Here is a 21243-nt window from a genome sequence, read left to right on the forward strand (position 1 = left end):
TTTTGGCCATCTGGCTCCCGCCTCCCAGGGAGTTTCCCCTGAGGGGGGGGATGACTCAGCCCTCACCGAGACCCCCTGTGTCCCAGATTCTGCCCACCCCCTTATGTACGAGTGCACTGGGAGGACGAACACTCACTGGTCCACTGTTGTTAGCAGTGGCGTAGCTAGCCCTATGGGTGCCTGTGGCGGTGTCAGCGTTTGCCACCCCGCGGCATTCGCAGTGAAGAGCGAGGGGGATGGCTGGCGGGTATTTTCTCTGTTTGGCCCCCCCTCGTGGCAAACCCATTGAGGAGCGGGGGGCTGTTGCCACCCCGAGAGAGCAGGTGATAGCTGTTTCGGGGTGACCGTCGCCCCCAAAACTCATGCCGCCCAGGCCGGATCCAACCCCCGCACCCCACTGGCTGTTAGCTATTGCCTTATTGTTTGGAGGGGTTTATTCTTTAAAATCATTGTTTGCTTCCTATCCTGCTACAGCACCGTATTCTCGTACTACTATGCACCTGCGCTTTGCCAGCTGTGATGTTATTTCACATGGTTGGGGTTCCCCAAGACTGCTGGATGTACAGAGCCAAGGCCCACAACACTGGATCAGCAGAATGTAGGCTTCTTGTATAATGCTGGCTGTATCGGGTTATAACGTTCTGCCAATTGTGCTACTATGGTATGTGTCATTCTGTTATATTTTATACAATGCAATCACTGAATAAAAACAAGTTTTATAAAAACGGTGGTAGGTAGTGTCTGCTAGTGAATTAAAGAGGCGTGAGGTGGATGCAAGACTATGCAGCCTTAGTATTGGGTGAACTGAACTTTGATTGCACAGCTGCAGACATCTGAGCAGGAGCTTCAGAAAGCGGTAGTCTTTCTTTTACAAATCAAACATTGATTGTGGATCCACCTAAAACAGGCTTTCTTTATAAATTCAAGTTCCCCAGTATTTTTTTAAAAAGCGAGACTGAAGATCCTGCAGGTAGTGGCCAAATTATAGTACAAGATTAGACTAACCCTAGGAATCCCATATTATACTAAATTTACCCCAATCTGGGACACGCCAGGGACATCAGATTGTCTAAATGACAGGCTATGTAATCCCATTAGGAGAGGTAAGGTTCCGAGATGGGGAGATTTACTATGGGGAGGAAAACTCATCTGGGAACAGTGAAGCGGAAGAACAGTAGGTCATCTTTTGAAATTCAAGTAAATAAACATAACATTGTGGATTATGGCCAAAACAAGACTGAGGTCGCAACTTCCCAGATGGAAAGGGACTTACAGGAAAAAAAGTCTCCATTTGCTACTGGCATCTTGCTACAGCTGCAGATAAGAAGGCAAAACCATCACATGGTATTTGGGAGAAGGACTTAACGCACGCAGATGGAAAATTTATGGAAAACATGCTTCAAATTATTGTATGATATTGTGAAATTTTCTGCCCTACACAGACGATATTGGACTCCTTCAAAGATGGCAAAATGTAAGAGCAATACGGAGTGTAAATGTAGGAAATGTGGTTTGATGGAGATTGTCTTCTCTTGGCTGCCTTCTGGTAAAATGTGGGTAATGTTCTAACTTCGATTTTTGATTGTGAGATCCAGGTACGCCTCATCTCGGTACTTAAGAAAATGTAATCAATACAGATCAGATTTGAAGGGAAATCGTTAAGAAATGTTTATGAGCTGATACGCCGACAGTAGAGACTGGTAGGCATCTACTAGATAAGTCTGTAGTCTGGCTAGGGTTAACAGTAGCCTGAAGTGAGGACAATTTTGGGAGGTTTTCAAAAATTGGAAGAATAGGGCTGAGGATTGGTCTAATTATACACCTAGGACCATTCTACAATGTGAGGTCTGAAATGCACATATTGAATAAGTGAATCCTCTAGACGGTTGTAATCTGGGACCAATACATTTCCAAAGCTGTTTTCGCACTGTATATGGGTCGTTGGTACATCTATGGTGGCATGAAGACAACATTTTTTTATTTATTCAGGATTAAGTCTCTCATACTGGAAACTACCTTCAATAGTTGAAGTGGGTTAAAAAGATTTCCCAGCTAATTGCAATCAAGTTTAGCTGGAAGTCTGGATAAACGAGTTTCCTCCACAGCTTTAACTTATAACACAACATAGAATATACTGCAGATAAAAGAGAAGAAGTTGTGCAACTGGATTGGGGAGATGTTGGATTGCAATGTACTGGCATAGAAGAACAAGTTACCTTACGTCCCTTATGTATCTGTAATACATCTCTCGGAAGGTCTAAGATATAGCCAGATTTCTCCCCACTCTTGAAGGACATCTTACACCACCTCTGGATGTAGACGCCAATCATGATCCACCAGACACTGCCTGCTCAGTTTGCCTACTCTGGCATACAGGGACCCTGCCAAGTGATTCGCAATCAGGAAAACGCCACAACATTCTACCCACTTCAAAAGGTGCAGGCCCTCCAGACAGATAACTAATTACCCCACCCCTCCCTGCTTTGTGCAGTACCACATGGCGGTAGTATTGTCCGTGAGAACCTGCACTAGCCGCCCTTTAATGGATGGCAGGAAGGCCTTCAGAGCAAGACAGATTGCCTGCAACTCCAGCAGTTTTATGTGGATCTGACTCTCTACTGGAGACCGTAGTCCCCAGCTCTCCAACTCCCTCAGATGACCTCTTCAGCCCAGCAGAGACACGTCATTACCACTGTCAGCATTGGTTGGGAAAGGGATTGGGGTCTGCCACTAGACTCATTGCATTCAAGCAGCCACCACTGCATGCTGTGGGCCGTCTCCTAGGAGACCTGGATGACATTGGTTAGATCTTCCTCTTGGCCCACTCGAACTTCAAGTTCTATTGCAGAGCCCACATGTGCCACCTAGTATAGTTGATGACGAAGATACAAGAGGCTAAGAGGCCAAAACAACCTCAGAGCTGCTCTCACTGTGATCCAGGATCAAGCTTGAAACATCTGGATCATAGCCCAGGTGTCATTGACTTATTGCAGCTGAAGAAATGACCGATCTCCACTGTGTCCATGATTGATCCATCCAGTGAATGGAAGCATCTATGAAGGAGTATGGTTAGACTTCGACTAATTGATAGTGAAGCCCAATAATGGTAATAGGTTCACCGTACTCCGGAGGTGACTGAAAAAAGTAGGCTCGCAACAGTCAGTCATCGAGGTATGGGAATACAGATATATTCAACCTCCGAAGATGGGCTGCGACCACCGCCATCATTTTCGTGAGCACCTGATGAAGGCTGGTGTGATCGAAAGGGATCATGGAAACCTAAAAGTGCTCCTGGTCTACCTTGAACAGCAGATTACGCTTGTGACTGTCGGGCAAGTATATGAAAATAGGCTTCCTGCAGGTCCAAAGACACCATCCAGTCGCAAGGGTCCAGAGCAGGCAGGATCTGGGCCATCGTGAGCATTTTGAATTTGTCCATCCGCAGCTAGGCAATCAGAGGCTGAAGATTCATAATAAGCCTTAGACCCCTGTCATTCTTTCACATGAGTATATCAATAAATTGAACCCCCCCTCCTCCTCCTCCCAAGTCTGGAACTATCTTAATGACACCTTTGGAAAGCAACAGTCGCACCTTCTTCAACAGAATGGGCAGGTGTTTATTGGAAATCTACTCAGGCGTGGGAGGAATAGTGGACAGCAGAGACAGAAAAAGTGGAGCAAACCACTTTGAACAATTTGCAAGACCCATCTGTATGAAGTAATGGATTGCTAAACAGGGAGAAAATGTGGGATCCCGCTCCCCACCAGTTGGGTATCACTAAGAACAAACTAAAGTGGTTTAGTGGCTGTTACAGCTGACAAATTGGAGGACTGATGCAGCTGCTGACCTGCACGCTATCTGCCAGACCTCTGTCCATGGCCTCGAAGGGATAGGGGGTGCTTGCTGCGCTGGTTGAGACGGCTGTCTCTGTCTATCTGCCTGCCCTCTGAATTAATGCAGGAACTGTCTAGCAGGCGTAAAGGGTGTGCCATAGCTCTACTGTCCTTAAAGTGGTCCAACTTAGAATGTGCTTTCTCCCCGACCTGTACATGTAACATATTTGGCAGAGTCCTGTTCCTTCATGGATCGTCTGAACCATGGAGGCCCTAATGTCTTCTAAGATTACCAGCAAGATCTCACTGCCCATTTTCCAAAGGGCATGTGTGTAACAACCCAAAAAATAAACAGCATTTACAAATCTTAATGCTAGGCTAGCAGAGGAAAACATGTGCTTGCCAAATTCCTCAGTTCTCTTGGGCTCTCTGTCTGGAGGAGTAGTTGGAAATGTGTTAAGATTGACCTTACTCATTGAGGCCTGCATGATAAGGCTCTCTAGAGTTGGGTGCTTGGTGAGAAGTTCCGGTTTGACACATGAGGCCTCCTGCCTATTCAAAGGTTGGCAAGAACAAGGCTCAACCAAGTAACCATTGAAGTAACAGTGAGGGCTTTGTTTAAAGAAAGCAAGGGCTCAACTGTAGCTGGCACGGGCTGTAAGATCCCATTTGTTTGGATAGCAACAGAGGGTAGCTGTAATCTAGTGCCTCAGCTGCACTCGGGCCACCTCCGCAAATGAGGCACTCTTTTTTAGCGCCAAGACGCTTCGGCATTCGCTGCGCTCTACAAATACGTATCCTATCCTTTTCCATTGGTGACCGAAGTTGTGAGTGAAACTTTATATTGGTCAAGGTATCAAGCTCACAGGCATTCTGCAAATCATTATTGTTATATTAAGAGTTACCAAGCCATCCCCTCACCACCATGCCCATCAACAGCTTATTGTGCCCCCTGCTCCGACATAGGATCAGAATCAGAATCAGAACGGAGCCTTTGCTGGTAGGTGCGAGATGGCTGAGGTACTGAGTTAGAGTTAGATTGCAAGACGTCCGGTTGCACTTTAGGAATTTTGTAGCATAACATCAGTCGGACTCAAGCAAACCAATTTCAGGGTCTAATATTGGCAGGACCACTGGGTCATCTTCTGCGGCCAGTGGCATTGATGCTGGCATTGATGTAGATCTTGTGGATCTTGAGGCTGGAGTGGAAGCCTGTACTCGAGTCAGCACAGGATGAGTAACAGGTCCCAGGGGGAGTGATGACACCGGAGTTCGCCATACTGTGGTGCCCTGTGGTTCGCTGGAGGCCTGATGGCATGCCAGAGGGAGCCAGAAGTGCACCGAAAATCTGCAGCATGGCTTCCTTGAAGGCCTCTATCAGCTGCAGGGTTGCCCACTTGTCCACGTGCCTATTCTCTGGAGTGAGAGTGCGCGAAGGGGTTGAATCTTGGTTGCTTTCTTTTGCTTGGACTTAGACTTATTGAAGGAGTTCGAACTCAAAGTTGGCCGGTTGTGTGACTGGCCTTGGGACCATACAACATATTTGTTTTCGGCAACATACAGCTTCCAGTCTCAGACTGTCTTTGGGTGCATAAGAGCGGACGTCTTGTATGACTTAGGATCATGGCCTGAGCCCAGACACCAAAGACACACCTAATGTGCGTCCATGACTGACATCTGCCGCCTGCAGTCGCCGCACGGTTTGAAACCTGTTGTTTTGGGTGAGGTCACATTCCTTAGCACGCTGGTCTTAAAATATTTAGAAGTCATCAGAAAACCATCAAAGTTGGGAGCAGAGCTCTGGATTCACTTCACAAGGTATGGAAACAAAGGACCTGACGTCAGCTTGCAGGGCTGGCAAAGGCACTGCTCTGTCACTTCTGGGGAGGTGTGGAGTCAGTGCAGAGCTGCAGTTGCCACCTAAGGGTTCATGAGAGGACTGGTGTGTGAAATTTTCCATATCCAGTCTGGCCCCTAGGGGATATTCTACGGTGGTGAATCTGTAGTAAGAAGTATTCATTAGAAAGACAAATCTGGACTTGTATTTGGTGTGCCTGCTGCATGTCTCCAAAGAATGACTGCATCATAAGTATATATAGTTATAAGATTATATCTAGAACCAGAAGCCGAACTAGAGAGAGTGGACTATTTACATTCCATCAAATGTCAATGTTGAGTGAATGCAACTAAGTCTAAATGTGGAGGAAACTAATGGAAATGTACAGTTCTATGTATGGATTATCAACACAATATGAAGTGAAGCACAGACTGATGAAACAATTTACCCAAGATCTCATGGTGTTATTGGACGTGCAAGGCATGATAAGACTCTACATTTTCTGAATCTATAGATAGCAACTCAACTACTTAAGATCATCTCTATAAAAATCTACATCAACATAAGTACCAAGATGCAAGATGAGATGTGCATTATTCTGGAAGAGAGAAGATATAAATATATGAGGTATGTTTAAAAAATGTCTCTACAACAGGGGAATTTATACATGGTTCATAGATTAGTGTGGTAGAAACATTGGAACTCAGACCATGGTGATTTGGACTAGTAACATCTGAGGGCACGGAAGTAAAGTTTACACAAAACAAGTGCATTAAAAATGACACCGGAAAATGTGGATCAGCAAAGGCCCTAGAACAGCAGCACTAAGATAAGCGGATATTGAGCAGCATGAAGGGAGAGGATATCACATAGATTTATTAATTTACTCCAAAGCCTGGACATTGCTTTCAAAGTTTGATTATAAAATATAATTCATGGGTTTCTGAGCATGTAATAATTATTTGGATAAACAAGAAGACACTGCCATAGATGTGGTCTAGTGGCTGAGTTCCAAACTGTCCAATCACCCGAGCCCTTGATGCTGGATTCTATGTTGGACCAAACAAATTGCTTTATATTGCAGGAAAAACATTAGTCCCTGTTAAACAAGTTAGTTCCCTTCAATAATGCTCTTTGTGGAGAATGCCACAGATTCCTTACATTTACATTATTCCCTCAGGCACCAGATTGGACCTGGAAACCTTTCGTAACAGTGCCCCAGTGCGCTTTTAGGTGGTGCCATGCAGCTGCACATATGCTTCATTCCACCCTAAAAGTGAAGGAGAGGAGCTGCATATGAGCGCCACCACTATCTGCCAATGACGCAGAGTACAAAACAAATGTTAGTACCAATGTGCAGATATCTAACTTGGGACCTTTATAGATCGTAAAAAAGGCCACTTCACAGAACAGGAAGGCTGAGGGGGTGAGGAATCTGCAGTTAGAAAGAGTATCCACCAGAAACAGCGCTATCAAAAGTAACTTCTAATGGATACTTCTAACCGCAGATTCCTCACCTGTAGAATAAATACTAAAACAGTACCTACCAAGGTGAAGGGTCTGTGGTGCAGGACCAAGGTGGTGAAATGTTCAATTCATTGTACTTGGCCATCAAGGCAGGAGTGCTTTGTGAATATGTGCACTGGCGCCCACATCGCAGCCTAGCAGATGTCAAGGACAGGCTCCCTGTGTACTAACCTAGTGGTAGTAGCTTTAAACCTTGTAAATTGGGCTCTCAGTCTGTTGGGAGGCTGCTTTGTGGCCAGTGGGTAGCAGACCTTAATACAAATAATACTACCCACCTAGACACAGTCCTCTTCTTCAGTCTTCCCTTTCCTCGCCCCTGAGAACCCAATAGTCTTTAGTACAATTGATGTAAAAGCTTAAAGTTCTTTTTGGGCCCACCCAATGGAGCCTTTCCTCCTTTTACGATGTATGAGGTGGGGCAAAGAATGCTGGGAGAGTGATGTATTAGCCAACGTAGAAAGGTTTCACAACTTTCAGCAAGAAGGCTGCCCGAGTCCCCAGCTCCAGTTTGTCCGGGAAAAAATGTGGTGTAGGGCGGTTGTGCCAAAGGAGCTTGGAGTGCACTCATGCAACAAGATAAAGTGATTGCAATAGGGAAGACAGTCTTTAAAGTCTTAAGACTCAACGAGCAGCTGTGCATCAGCTAGAAGCAAGTACCCTTGAGAAACATCAAGACCAAGTTAAGGTCCTACTGTGGCATCACAAGGATGACATCCAAAACCTCAGGTCAACGGACACCACTCAATCTGCACGTATGAAGGTGTAGACTGCACAAGTTTGGGTGAAGGACCCTTTCCCACTGCTGTGGAATTGGATGCTGCCGGAGTAGCAACCTGATCAGGGACTCATCCCCAGAAGCTCAGGTACCACACTCTTCTGGCCTAATCTAGACCCACTAGGATGACTTGGGCCCGGTTGTTCCTGATCATCATCAGAACTCGATACAGGAGAGGCAACGGTGGGAAGGTGTGCAGGAGTCCTGTGTTTCACTCCAGTGGGAGTGCATTTCCTCGCAAGAGTTTTTGTGAGAAACCCAAAATGCAAAAGATTTTACACTGCAGATTCTCAAAAATGGCTAAAATATTTAGCTAGGATTTCCTCGACTGTAGGTAGATGATCAGTGCCACCTCAGAATGCAGCTGTCATTTGTGATCCATGCTTGTTGCTGGCTGAGCATGTCTGCCCTAGGGTTCAATGTTCCCGCCAGGTTGGTCCCAATCAGTTATAAACCGTGACGCTCCAGCTAACTCCAGAAGTGCAGAGCCTTTTGGCACAAAACCCAGGACCTCACTCCACCCTGCTTGTTGTGGTACTACATAGGGGTGTTGTCTATCGGAACCAGTACCAGCCTTCCCTTGATGTACAACAGGAGGCCTTCAGGACCAGACGAAAACCTCCCAACTCCAACGGATTGATATAGAGCTGGGCTTCTGCCTCCCCCAGATGACCTCCTCAACCCAGCAGTGATGCATTAATTAGCACCATCAACTCTTGGTTGTGGGAAGGGAGAGGGGTCTACTACTAGCCCAGTTGCGGTCAAGCAGCCACCACTGCAGATCATGTGCAGTTACCTCTGAAACATGGATGGTATCTGACACATTGCCTTGGTGCTGGGCCCAATGGGACCTCAGATTCCACTGCAGAGTCCGCTTATGCCACATACTCAAATGCCAAAAAACAGGATGAAGGAGCTCACAAGGCCCAGAAGCCTCAGTGCTGGTCCTGAGATCCAGGACCAAGGTGGAAATATCAGGATCATAGCTCAAGTGTCCTTCCTGGCATAGCTGCAACCGAGGCAAGACCTTGAACTGTACCATGTCCAAGACAGCTCCTGAAAAAGGAAGCCGTTGCAAAAAAATCAGGTGAGACCTCAGTTTGTTGATCATAAACCCCAGCAATATCATGAGGTTTGCCATCATCTGGAGGTGGTCTATGATTGACTGTGGCTAGGCAGCATTGAATGGCCGGTCATTAAGGTAAGAAAAAATTGGTATCCTCAACCTCTGAAGATGGGCAACAACTGCCACAATCACTTCTGTAAACAGCCAAGGAGAACTTGTGAGGCCGAAGGGAAGCAAGGCAAACTAAAAATGCTCCTGGCCTTCCTTGAATGAGATATTTTTGTAAAGCACAGAAGCTTCTCCAATCAGAGTGTCCTGGCTCTAGTTGCAAAAAAGCAAAGAGACTAACAGAGAATGGCAAATATTTTAGAAAAGAAAAAGGAGCAACATCAGAGAAGTGTCAGATTTAATTGAAGAAGATCCTTAAAGATAGCCTCTGAGGAAATACTTTGCAGATGGTTGGGCAGGCAATTTCAAAACTTGGGGACAGGAAAGAAAAAACCTGGCCTCCCACTCTTGATTTGCATATCCCAGGGATGCACAACAAAATTTGCTCAGTAGAGCGGAGATTCCTGAGAGGTTGATATTGTTTTACCCTGTTTTGGATGTAGGAGGGTGCTGTTTGCTCCAAAGCCCTAAATGAAAATAAGAGGGTGTTACATCTTATTCTTTGGCTCACAGGTAGCCAATGAAGGGTTCTTAAACCCTTGTGAACTGAGCGGCGAAGTGGGATGTTCAACACCAGATGGGCAGCTGCGTTCTGTACCCGCTTTAATCTGTTTATCAGCTCCTGAGAAGAGCCAAGGAGCAACATATTTGCATTATCTAGTCTTGACGAGATTAAGGTATGGATGATGGCTTTCTGAGTACTTGCACAATCTGGCAATGCTCTTAACTTGAGGCTTGAAGGAGAGGGTGGAGTCAATCTTAGCTCTCTGTTTTTTTGCAATGACTCTGTGGGCTGGAGGGTTGCCCAATTCAGATGGCCAAATTCTGGTTACGTCCAGTGTGGATGAAGTGCCAAAAAACTGGATCTCTGATTTGTCTGAATATAGGCAGAGAGAGCATTTGAACAGCCATTCAACCACTGCCAAAAGGCAGCCCTTGAAGTTGGCTTTAGCTGAGTCGTCCAGGTGATTGAGGCGAACATCAATTGCGTGTCATCAGCATACAACACCACATTGAATCACCAGGCTTGTACAATGGAGGCAAGGGGGCCCATATAGAGGTTAAATAAGATAGGACTAAGGACCGATCCTTGCAGGACACCACAATTGACCTTCTTGAATTACATGATGAAGGGAGATAGAAATACAGCTTGTTTTCTGCCAGAGAGAAAAGATTTTATCCACCTCCAGACGGTGCAGACTATGCCAGATTTTTCTAGCCACTGCAGAAGGATGTCAAGAGACACCGTATTAAAGGTGGCAGATAGATTTAGTAACACTGTTATATATTTCTTTCCTGTGGCAAGCTGGGTTTTAATTAAGTCAAGTAGGGATGATTCTGTGCTAAAACTGGCCCAAAAACCGGGATTCAAGGGGTGCAGAAAGTTATTCTCCTCTATAAAGGTAGTGATTTGGCAATTGACCCAAGATACGAGCATCTTTCCTAACACAGGAAGTAAGGAAATAGGTCTATAAATGCTGGGTTTAGTGGGTCCAATTTTGGGGGGTTTCTTTTTGCAGTGAAAGCACCAGTGCCTTTTTCCACTTTGTAGGCACAGCTCCAGATTCTAGGGAGGGATTAAAGAGAGTGTTGATCTGCAGATTTAAAGAGAGTGTTGATCTGCAGATTTAAAGAGTTAGTTGCACACTTCAAAACGTGCAGAGGACATATGCCTAAAGGGGCCCCCGATCTGGCTTTTTGAATGATCATTTCAGAGTCCTTCAGTGAAACCTTATTGAAGGAGGTGAGTTGGCAAGCGTTGCCTCAAGAATTGGTGCTGATCTGGGGCAGATTTTTTTAATGTTTATAAATCTAGAGTAGATATTACAAACCTTATCATGTAAAAAGCTTGACAAATTGTCAGCAAATTCCTGAGATAAAGGACTTTATTGTTTTCTCGCATTGGGATTCAGACTAGAATCAACCATTTTAAATATGGTCCTGAGTCATTTTCAGCTTCCTCGATTTGTTTTGCAAACATACAGATTTTTGCAGTTCTAATGTTTTTTCTATACTTTTTTGAGGGCCGCCTTATAGTTGGATTTGTCTTCGGCTGTAAAATTGCATTGCTGTTTCCTCTCTAGTTTTTTTAATTTATGTTTTTCGATTTTTAACTCTAACTCTTTAGAAAACTCAGGGGAAGATGAAGCTGTCCTTTTACTGCAGTTCTTTTTCAAGGGCACTATTACATCATGATCATCCTTGAGATTAGAGTCAAAGGATGAGACTGCTGCTTCAATGTCTACCAACTGGTCTACCTTGACTTGAGAACAAGCCAAATTCAAGCCTACATCAGAAATAAGAGTGCCTGGGGCGGTTGCAATTTGTCCTTTTATGTGCCTTGGAAACCTGTTGCAATGGGGATTTTAAATGAAAAAGGAACTAAGTGATGGTCTGTCCAAGCTAGAGGTACAGAAGTCTCCACTTCAAGCGTAGACAAGTTGGAAATGATAATGTCCAAAATGTGGCCCCTATTGTGACCCTCCTTTTGGATTAGTTTAAAATCTGACATAGTTTACGTCAGACTTTCAGCAGATTTGCAGGCGGCCCGTCAATGTGAAGATTACAGTCACCAAGTACCATTCAGTTGGCATATTTTAGAAAAATGAGCATAATGTCAGCCTTAGGAGGCGGTAAACAAGGACTCTGGAGAGAGAGAAGTTCTCCAAGACTTGAACGGTAAAGACAAGGGCCTCTGCCTTATCCAGTAGATCTAAGGGCTGGCTGGAACAGAAGAAATTAGAGCAGTAAATAATTGCGACACCTCCTCAAGCTGTGCCAACTATAATGTGAGATAGAATATCCATTTGTAATTGCATATTCAAGATTAGGTCCTGAACTGTTTTTATGTTTTCAGTAAGGAAAATAAGGTCCCAATTACTATCCTGTAGAATATTCTACATTTCTTGGATTATCTTTGGGGAGTGACCTGACATTTATTAAACAAGCTTTTATAACCCCTTCTTTAGGCATGTTGGTTTTTCGAGTCATAGAGTAGACCAGAAGTGGTCTTTCAGCTTCTATGTGAAAGGGGCTTGTATGTTCCAGAAGAGAGGTGTCCATGTGTCCCAAGCAAGAGATTATCAGGGCTTTCTTTTAATGAGAGCTCATTTTTGGGGCAAGTAGAAAATCACATTTGGGGCAAGTAAACATGCTCTTACTCTCACAGTAGAGGTAATTATTACATTTAGGAGGTTGGAGGCTGAGGAGGGTTTCCCTACTGAAAGACACTCTACTTACTGTGTTTAGGACAGGCACAGACAAACTTGCCTTGGGCACGTCAGCGGCACGTCTGTGCTCGCATCCTCCTTATATAGAATGAAGGAGGACTGATTGGCGCTCAGCCCTCTCTGAACCAACTAGAGCAGGTGGCACATTAGGGCTGGTATTAGCCAGCCATTAACATTTAATCCTCATTCAAATTCAAGTTACAGTTGTAAAACAGACAAGTGTAAAATCCCCCACAAGTGAAGTCTGGCAAAAAACATTTGAAAGATAGCAGCAGAAAAGTTAAAAGCAGCAAAAAACAAAAGTCCCTTTGCTTACGGGCAACAGTGCATCCTTGCTCACATACTCCTAATATAGAATGAAGGAAGTTGACTGGCACCCCGTCCTCTGTCAAAAAACCTAGAGCAGGCGGCAGTGTTAGGGCAATCTATGTGAGCGGCACTATTAGCAGGCCATTAACATTAAGACCCCATTCAAATTCAAGTTATAGTTTCAAAACAGATGCGTTTAAATCCCCACATGTGAACTTTGGCAAAATTAAGTAAAAGATAGCAGCAGAAATGTGAAAAGCAGTAAAAAAAACAACAGTTGCTTTGCTTATGGGCAACCTTAAACCACATGTAACGTATGTGGGACTGCGGGACAGGTAAAAGAAAATACACATCCTGCAGGTCCAAGTCCAACATTCAATCACCCAGATCCAGGGCAGACAGAGCCTGGGCTAACGTGAGCATTTTGAATTCTTCTGTCAATCGGACGGCATTCAGTGGGTGAAGATCTAAGATGGGCTGAAGCCCTTCATCCTTCTTCGGCATGAGGAAATAGCAAGTGTCACAACCTGTCCCAATTTGAGAATCTGGAACACTCTTGATGGCTCCTTTGAACAATAAAGCTTGTACCGCTTGCATTAGAATATTCAGGTGCTCTTCCAAGAGCCAGTCTGGCTTGGAAGGGGTGCTGTGGGGCAGACAGAAATAGTAGGGGATAATCATGCTTAACAATCTAGAGGGCCCATCTTCGGATATAATGGATTGCCACCCGGGAAGAGAGTACTGGATTCTGCCTCCCATAGGGTGGTTGTCTGCTAAAGGCAAGCTAAAGAGGCTTGGAGGTTCGAGAGGGGTACTGGAAAGAAGATGTCCTGGATGTCTGCGCCCTGCCTGGCAAATCCACATCTTTGGTCACAAAAGGACTGGGGTATATGCATTGGGGCCCGAGGAGACTGGCATTGCCTGTACACAAACCACTTCAGATTTTACTGAGCTAGCTGGGGTCGAAGGACCCAAAGAGCGTGCTGTGGCCCTACTCCCCTTAAAGTGTTCTCGCGGAAAATCAGCTTTGTTGTTGAACAGACATGAGCCATCAAAGGGCATATCCGTAAGGGAAGCCTGTAGGTCTCCTGAGGAACCTGTGGATTGCATCCATGCATGATGACGGAGCACCACACTGATGCCAACTCCTTGTCCCAGACAATCAGTAGTTTCTGCTAAAGACTTCTCGCTGCAGATTCCTCACCGGAATATTCCCCAGGCATCAAACTGGAACTGGAAACTTTCCAGCAATACCCCTGCACACCAGTAAGTGGCACCATACAGCTCTGCACTGAAGCTCTGACATGCGGGTGTCAGTTTCTTCCTTTCTGGGGTCACAAGACATGGATCTGGAGCTCCCTCTCGTCTCTCAGAGATATTCACCTCAAATATTTTGTCAAAAAATTCATAGTGTGCAAGAGAATGTCACTCCCAAAATGACAGGTTTTATGCCCTGTAGGGACAGTCATAAACAAATGTCTGTGACAGATCCCCATCAGGTGTGACTGTGGTGACTGGTAGTCGTGTCATGACTCTAAGGCCTACAGCGACTGCATGTAATTTACTCCAACAGCCATCTGAGACCACAAAGTGAAATTACATTAACAAGCAGAAGAAGACCCTCTAACGAGACCAGTCAAAGTTGTGGTCCAAGTGGAAGGTTTGGTCCCAGTCCGATTCATTCTTCAGGAGTCAATAATGCCATTCCAGAGGTTCATCTTTGTCAAGATCTAAATCAGTGAGTCCAAAAAGAAACACTAGAAATCGAAGTGGGGCTCTCACCTTCTCTCACCACTTGTATTCACCTAAGAAGATTGATAGCTATTGATCTCGCTCCAGGAGCCCGCCGACTTCAGAGCACAATCTGAGTTTACAGGGACACTCACCACTCCTAAACAGATTGAAGAGTTCGACGAGGGCATGCTCCACCTATTCAGATCTTTGCAGACTCCCTCTGATGCGCCTTCGGGCCCCCAACAGCCCAGAGGCCTTCCATCTGCAGTACAGCTGGTGGGTTCACCATCGTCGCCAGCTGGAATCCTCTGAGCCTACCATGATGCCTCCAGTTCCAATCACGATGCTGCCTCCTGCATCACAGTCCACAGCAGTTCCTGGAACTTCGAAATCCACTGATGCCGGGTGAGGAGATATCTATAGTACTCTCAGAGTCAGTGTGACTTTTTTCAAGGCCACGCTGACTACTATTGAGATGCTGCTTCCCCCACTTGATCTTCCTCTTACACAGTGGAAAAACACACACACACCGCACTCCCTTTTTGGCACAGACTCCGACAACAATAATAATGCTGGTGATGAGTTCGCTCACCCCTATACGGAGGAGAATTGGTATGATGACTTGCAGGAGGCCAGTGGTCTCAATACTTCCCTGAATCAGGTCTTCTTTCACCGCTGGGCTTAGCCACTGAGGAATACCCTCCTATGCCATGGTGATGTGTAGGGTGACTGAAGTCTGTGGCCTCCAGCTCTGTATGTTGGAGGTTAAAAACAGCCAGGGCAAACATCTGCTGAGACCCTGCTGCCATTTAATTAGGCACTAACAGATTCCTTGTTGGGCGCCTGGGCTAAGCCTTGCTCTGTCTCTCAATCAACAAGCAAATAGTGAAAAGCCATGGTCTTGCACCAGGTAACCCTGCATTCCTGTTTCAACACCCTTCCCCGAATGTTTGGTTGTGCAACCATCCACAAGAAGGTCTAACACTAACCCTTTCCAATTCTTCCCCTGTTAGGAATCCAAGTGAGTAGAAACTTTGGGAAGCAAGTTGCTTTCTTCCAGCAGCTTGGCTCTCCATTCAGTGAATGCCACTGTCTCCTGGGACACTTCTCCCATGCCTTTAGGGACTCAGTGGCTCAAGTCCTCCCTGGTGTCCCTTAAGATCTCGAACCTGTCCCTGCCCAGGCCATACAGGACAGCTGGGATGCAGCCAAGTTCACAATTCATAGTGACTTGAACACCACCAATTTCATCATGCAAGCTATTGGCACCAATGTTTCCATTCTCCACCACACTTGGTTGCAGTCCACCGTTTTTTCAGGTAACGTACAGTCGTTCCTCGTGGACATGTTTGATGGCACTCACCTGTTCAGGGATAAGGCGAACTCCACTCTTGAGCGGTTCAAGAAAAGCAGTGCCATGGCTTGTTCTCTAGGACTATCTACCACACCTGGCCAGCTGCACCAGACCTACGACTCTTTTTGCAGCTTCAGCAGAGGTGCCCCATATCACCAGACAATCCAAACACAGCATGGCACCCAGGATATTAGCAGTCACAGCCATGGTGACCACCACCCACGCAGCCAAGTTCAAGCGGATGAGCTCAGTCATCGGCGCTAAGTGGCTCATGAGTGGTTGTCACATCCAGACTGGAGCAAAGTCTCTTCCGCGAATGGGAGAACCATGTCTTGATCTATTTACCACAGCTGAGAGTACACTTCAGCACTTGTGCTCGTTAGAGTTTCCTAGGCGTCTATCTCTTGGGGACACATTCCGCCTAGAGTGGAACTTGAGACTCCTGTCTGCCTTTCCGTCTGTACTAATCTTGCCTAGAGTTATCAAAAAAATCAGGACTGACCAGGTCCAAGTAATCCTAGTGGCTCTGGATTGGGCACTGAGTTTGATGTTGCCAGCCTTCTACACTACGTCTCATCCCTTTAAGGAGGAGGAGAGACTCCATCGCTTAGACCCAAAGAAAGTACTACGGTTCTACATTAATCGTACCAAGGAACATGAGGTGGACAATCAGCTCTATGTTGGGTTCGCTAGAGCTAACAAAAGGCTAAGCTGTGCAGAGAAAAAACATTTCCCAATGGATAGGGCTCTGCATTAAGATCTGCTATGTACTGGCTAAAAAGCAGCCTCCAGAAGCACTGTGTGCTCATTCTACCATGACCAAACCTGCCATCTCTGCATCAGCACGCAGAGTCCCTGTCCTAGACATCTGTCAAGCCGCTACGTGGCTGTACATCCATGTGTTCACAAAACACTATTGTGTGGATGGTCAAGTTCACCAGTAAGGGCATTTTGCCCGCTCAGTCCTGCAGGACTTTCTGGTTTGAGTCCATTCACAGACTTGCCACTAAATAGGTACTGCTTTGGTATCTATTCAAATGGTGAGGAATCTGTTGTTAGAAGTCTCTATCAGAAGAACAAGTTACTTTCCTTTGTTAACGCTCTTTTTGGGAGTGACTGTCTCAATCAATCAATCAATCAGTGACACTTATAAAGCGCGCTACATACCCGTGGGGTCTCAAGGCGCTGAATTCCTCAGGGACTCTCCCATCCTTCCTGTTTTGTGAGTGGCCTCCATCCATCAACCAAGTCGAGGAAACTGCACACTGGTCACACCAATATACTTTTAGAGCTCTGCGGCTGGGAGTGCAGAAAGCAACTCACTACAGCATGCAGGAGTGGTGCCTATATAGGCCCCGCACGGCATTTCAGGGCAGAGCGGTGTCAGTGCGGAACCATGCAGCACCAACTGCTGGCGCAGAGGTACTGCTGAAAAGCTTCCTAATCCAGTCTGGTGTCTGGGGACAATGCCAAAGGTGAGGAATATGTGGCTAGATACAGTCACTACCAAAAACAGTATTACAGAAGGTAAGTTACTTGTTCATCAAAGCCAGCACGGATCACGTATTTGGCTGCATCCTTGGCATGCTGAATGGTTTAAGCCATGGAGGTCTTAAGCTTAAGTTCTTCTGGGACGGCTGGCAAGACCTTGCTGACCATGTCCCAGTGGGTGTGCGTATGTTGATCCAATAAACAAACAGCCTTGACTGAGCTCAGTGCTATGCTGGCCAAAGAAAACATTTGTTCCCCGAATGCCTCAATCCTTTTTGAGTTCCTGTCTGGGGTGGTCATAGAGAATGATTTGGGGTTCACCTAGCTGATGGAAGCCTGAACCACCACTCTCAGGTGCAGGATGCTATGTAAGGAAAGCAGGTTTACCAGGAGCTGGCCTATGGCCAGGGGTGGCACTTCTATGTGGCTCTGCTCTGTCACTGCCGGGGCAGAATGACGACTATGCAGAGCGGCATGGTGCCACCTAGAGGCGCACAGAAGCACTTCTATGAAAAGTTTCCATATCGAGCCTAGGCCTGGGGAATATTTTGAAGGGGAGAAATCTGTGGTGTGAAGTAAAAGATTCTTGTGTTGTGCAAAATGTCATTTGTTGACGGGTATGCAGCATGTGCACATAATATATCTCATTCCCACAAGAGATGGTTAGGTTTACATTGGTGCTATAGCAGTTTGTGGTGGTTGGTAAGAGACAGGAGGATTCCTATGCCAATTATAAGAGAGGATAGCGGTGTATCAGCTTATAGCTATACAAAAGGCATAGTCATATCCTTGAACAGTGATGGCTGCACGAACGTTTGAAAACACTGTGTAGTGTTGAGAATTGCATGTGCATTGTAGCCACACAATATAGTTTATTTTAAGCTTGAGTTAAGAAAGATTCTTATATTTGAAGTTTGAGTTCGACCTTATGCATATTTTTCACAAGTCAATAGGCGAATAGAATGGCATTAATGAAGATGTAAATAAAGAGCCAGCTAGGGCCTTCAAATTGTACAGCTATGCATTATAACATTTCTACTGGAACTCTAAAATAGAAAGAAAGGATTAATGGACAATTGCTTAGTTATATCCTACCTTCTCAAATAAGTATAGAAACTAAACTCACCTCTGCATGATTTTGGCCATGAACCTTACTTTTGAAAGGGATATCAGGTCTTCCTCCTGTTCTCCAGCCACCTCACTATGCACTCCTGTGTAGGAAATCATACAATGTTATTTCTTGCATTACTAATCATTGGCATAGCAGCTAGCACAGAAATCTTGTGCCATAGAGGGACAGCCGAAGAGGAAAACTGAAGAATGCAGTAAACAAGCCAATGGTTGAAGGAAGCTTAAACAAACAAGCTGGGCTGACAGAGTTCCACTCTTTGTATATTGTTTTGTTACTGTGTTGACATGAGCTCTGCAGATGCAAGTTCTCAATTGAGAACTAAAAAAACTCTCATTCTCATGGCTTGTCTTGAAGATCTGCTAACAACTAAAAAGACAGCCTTGGCAGTTGCAAGCTGCAAGGGTATCAAGCCAGTTGGCTTAAGAGTGACAATCAGAGGCCACTCCGAACAGGTTTGGGCTTGCCAGGAGCAAGATGAATCTGAGGTTGCAGGCTTGCCAATTACATCATACTTCTTTCCAAGCGCTGCAGTCATTTTTACCTGTGCCATTTATTTGAGGGGGGGGGGGGGGCAAAACAGTGTCCATCGGCCAGCGGGTCATAAAATAGGAGAATGATTTTCAGCCAGTCCTGTTTTGTTAGTCAACAGCACAAAGAATGTTGGCACTTGGAGGACAATACCTATAGTGGGACAAGTGGAACTACAAGTTCCAGCAGCCTAGTGCAGCTGGCTGAAAAAAAGACCTGTTTTTCGCCCTGATGACACTGGCCCACATGATAGTTAGGAGAGCACCTGCCATACTCAACAAAATAAAGGAAGGACTCTTGGGTTTCCCATGCATGCCTCAAACCCTGTATTAAAGTGCCAACACACAAACACACTGTGCCACTATTACACCGTCACTGCTGCACCAGGGCTCTTTACACACTTTCTCCACTTCTTCCCCTATTCATCCAATTCTCATCCTTCTGGAAACTCTTGGAAGCATTAGAAGGTACCACTGAGGGAGAGGAATAGATAACCATGGAAGAAGGTACATTAGTTAGTGGCTACACATGGCGCTTGGCTTTAGTAGTATGTGCAAACCGCTCTGAAGAGTAACACAGAAGTAGGTGACAGATGTCAGATGGTAGGGTTGTGTGGTCACCCTCTCCCAGGCTAGCCACCTTGTTCTGGTCCTTCGCAGCTTCTCTCGGCCTCCAGTGCGGTTCTCAGATGTTCCTTCTGCACACGGCTTTGCTGCAGGGCTATCAGATAAGAGGTGATTTCTTCATCTTAAGGAAATAACTTGTGAAATGTGCATACTTATACTCACTGTCTATCGTGTGCAGTAGGAATTCAAGTTAATTAGCCTGTGTCCACATGTTCCTCTAAGGAGTTCAGAAAACGCAGATGCCAGGATAGCTCTGCATTGGCAAAAGCTAGGCATTTAAGACCTGAAATGAAAAGCATTTTATTTTCTACCTTTTAAACATGTATATGTGTTAGAAGAAAGAATGGGAACTACTTTAAAGTAGTGCTACGCATGCGCACGTGCACATGTACACCAAACCACCATGTGTTTCACCCACCAGAGCCAAGTTTCCAGATGAAGCTGATTTCAAAAAGGCAAGGTCGAAGGAAAACACCTACTTTTAAGTTATGAAAGTGTTATTGGAGAATATAATCCTTAGACATCCACCTCTAAGTTTGAGGTTCACCCGTTCATTGGTTGTTTGCCAGAAATACCCCATTTTGTAAAATGCTTCTAAGACAATCTGCTTGAACTATGAGCAGTGCTCGTTTTGCAAAAGATCTTTAAAAAAATGTCATCAGGTGAGAAATTGCTCAACCTAAATCTTTGAAAGTGGGGTGTGAGAACGGTCTGAGGTAGATACACTAGGGCAGAAACCTTCAAAACACAAACCCGCCCTGCTGCGGCGTTAGCCCACTGTAAACCACGGCGATGCTCATCACAGCAGCCAGAAGTAATAAACAAGGCTCAAAGAGTTAACTTTGAGCAGGACAACTGGATAAATAGTACTGATGTCCAGCAAACTGAAATGAAGAACTTTACCCTATGACGTACTGACTCAGAAACTAGATTCTTTCTAGAATGGTTGGAATAGAGAAACATATTTCAACTTGAAGGCTAAGCCCAAAGCACACACCCACCACCCAAACGTCCCATTGCAGCTTCTAACATACACAGACGCCAGTGCAAAACAATTGGCAACCCGCATACACACTCCTTCTAAAACCACACAACAAGGAAACCATCCTGCACTATGTGATTTGATATAAAGTTTTTAAGGCGCTACTACTATTTGTAATATGAATTTCTGGTATGCGGTGCTAAATGAACAAAATGATTATGCTTTGTGAATTGTTTTATTTGATCCATACCTGCGGTTTGCACATTACTGTACTTATTTCTCTTGCACGACCTGTCTCTTTTCTTGCTCAGTAAAAATAAAACCCCAAAAAAACAGGAAACCATCCAGTAGCCAATCAGTTCTCACCCACACCTCGATAGGGACATTCAAGTAAATATATACACAAATGACGAAACTATCCATCTAGGCCAATACCACAACTACGAGCCTTCAGCTAATGTTAAAGAGCAACCATCTGCACCTGTATTTAATGATAAATACAAGTAGCAATGCATGAGCACATCTATCTACCCAAAAGGAGCTATGCATACACTCAACAATACAGAAAACCAGCCATGCATGTTCTCAACCTCCAACACAACAGACGTGCTCTACGTAACATATATATATATATATATGTATATATATAT

General features: G+C 45.2%; 1 protein-coding gene across 2 annotated transcripts in view; it reads right to left on the reverse strand.

Moving 5' to 3' along the window:
* Nucleotides 1-21243, reverse strand: part of LOC146866908 (uncharacterized) — a 783565-nt gene that overhangs the window by 51712 nt on the left and 710610 nt on the right. For both annotated transcript variants that reach the window (XM_085603053.1, XM_085603047.1), the window contains exons 22-23: nucleotides 19625-19726; nucleotides 18452-18536 (exon numbers count right to left, since the gene is read on the reverse strand). In XM_085603053.1, the coding sequence (XP_085459179.1) occupies nucleotides 18452-18536; nucleotides 19625-19726 (187 nt within the window). The remainder of the gene's footprint in view (nucleotides 1-18451; nucleotides 18537-19624; nucleotides 19727-21243) is intronic.

The sequence above is a fragment of the Triturus cristatus genome, chromosome 1_2 (assembly GCF_964204655.1).
Source record: "Triturus cristatus chromosome 1_2, aTriCri1.1, whole genome shotgun sequence".
Taxonomy (NCBI): domain Eukaryota; kingdom Metazoa; phylum Chordata; class Amphibia; order Caudata; family Salamandridae; genus Triturus; species Triturus cristatus.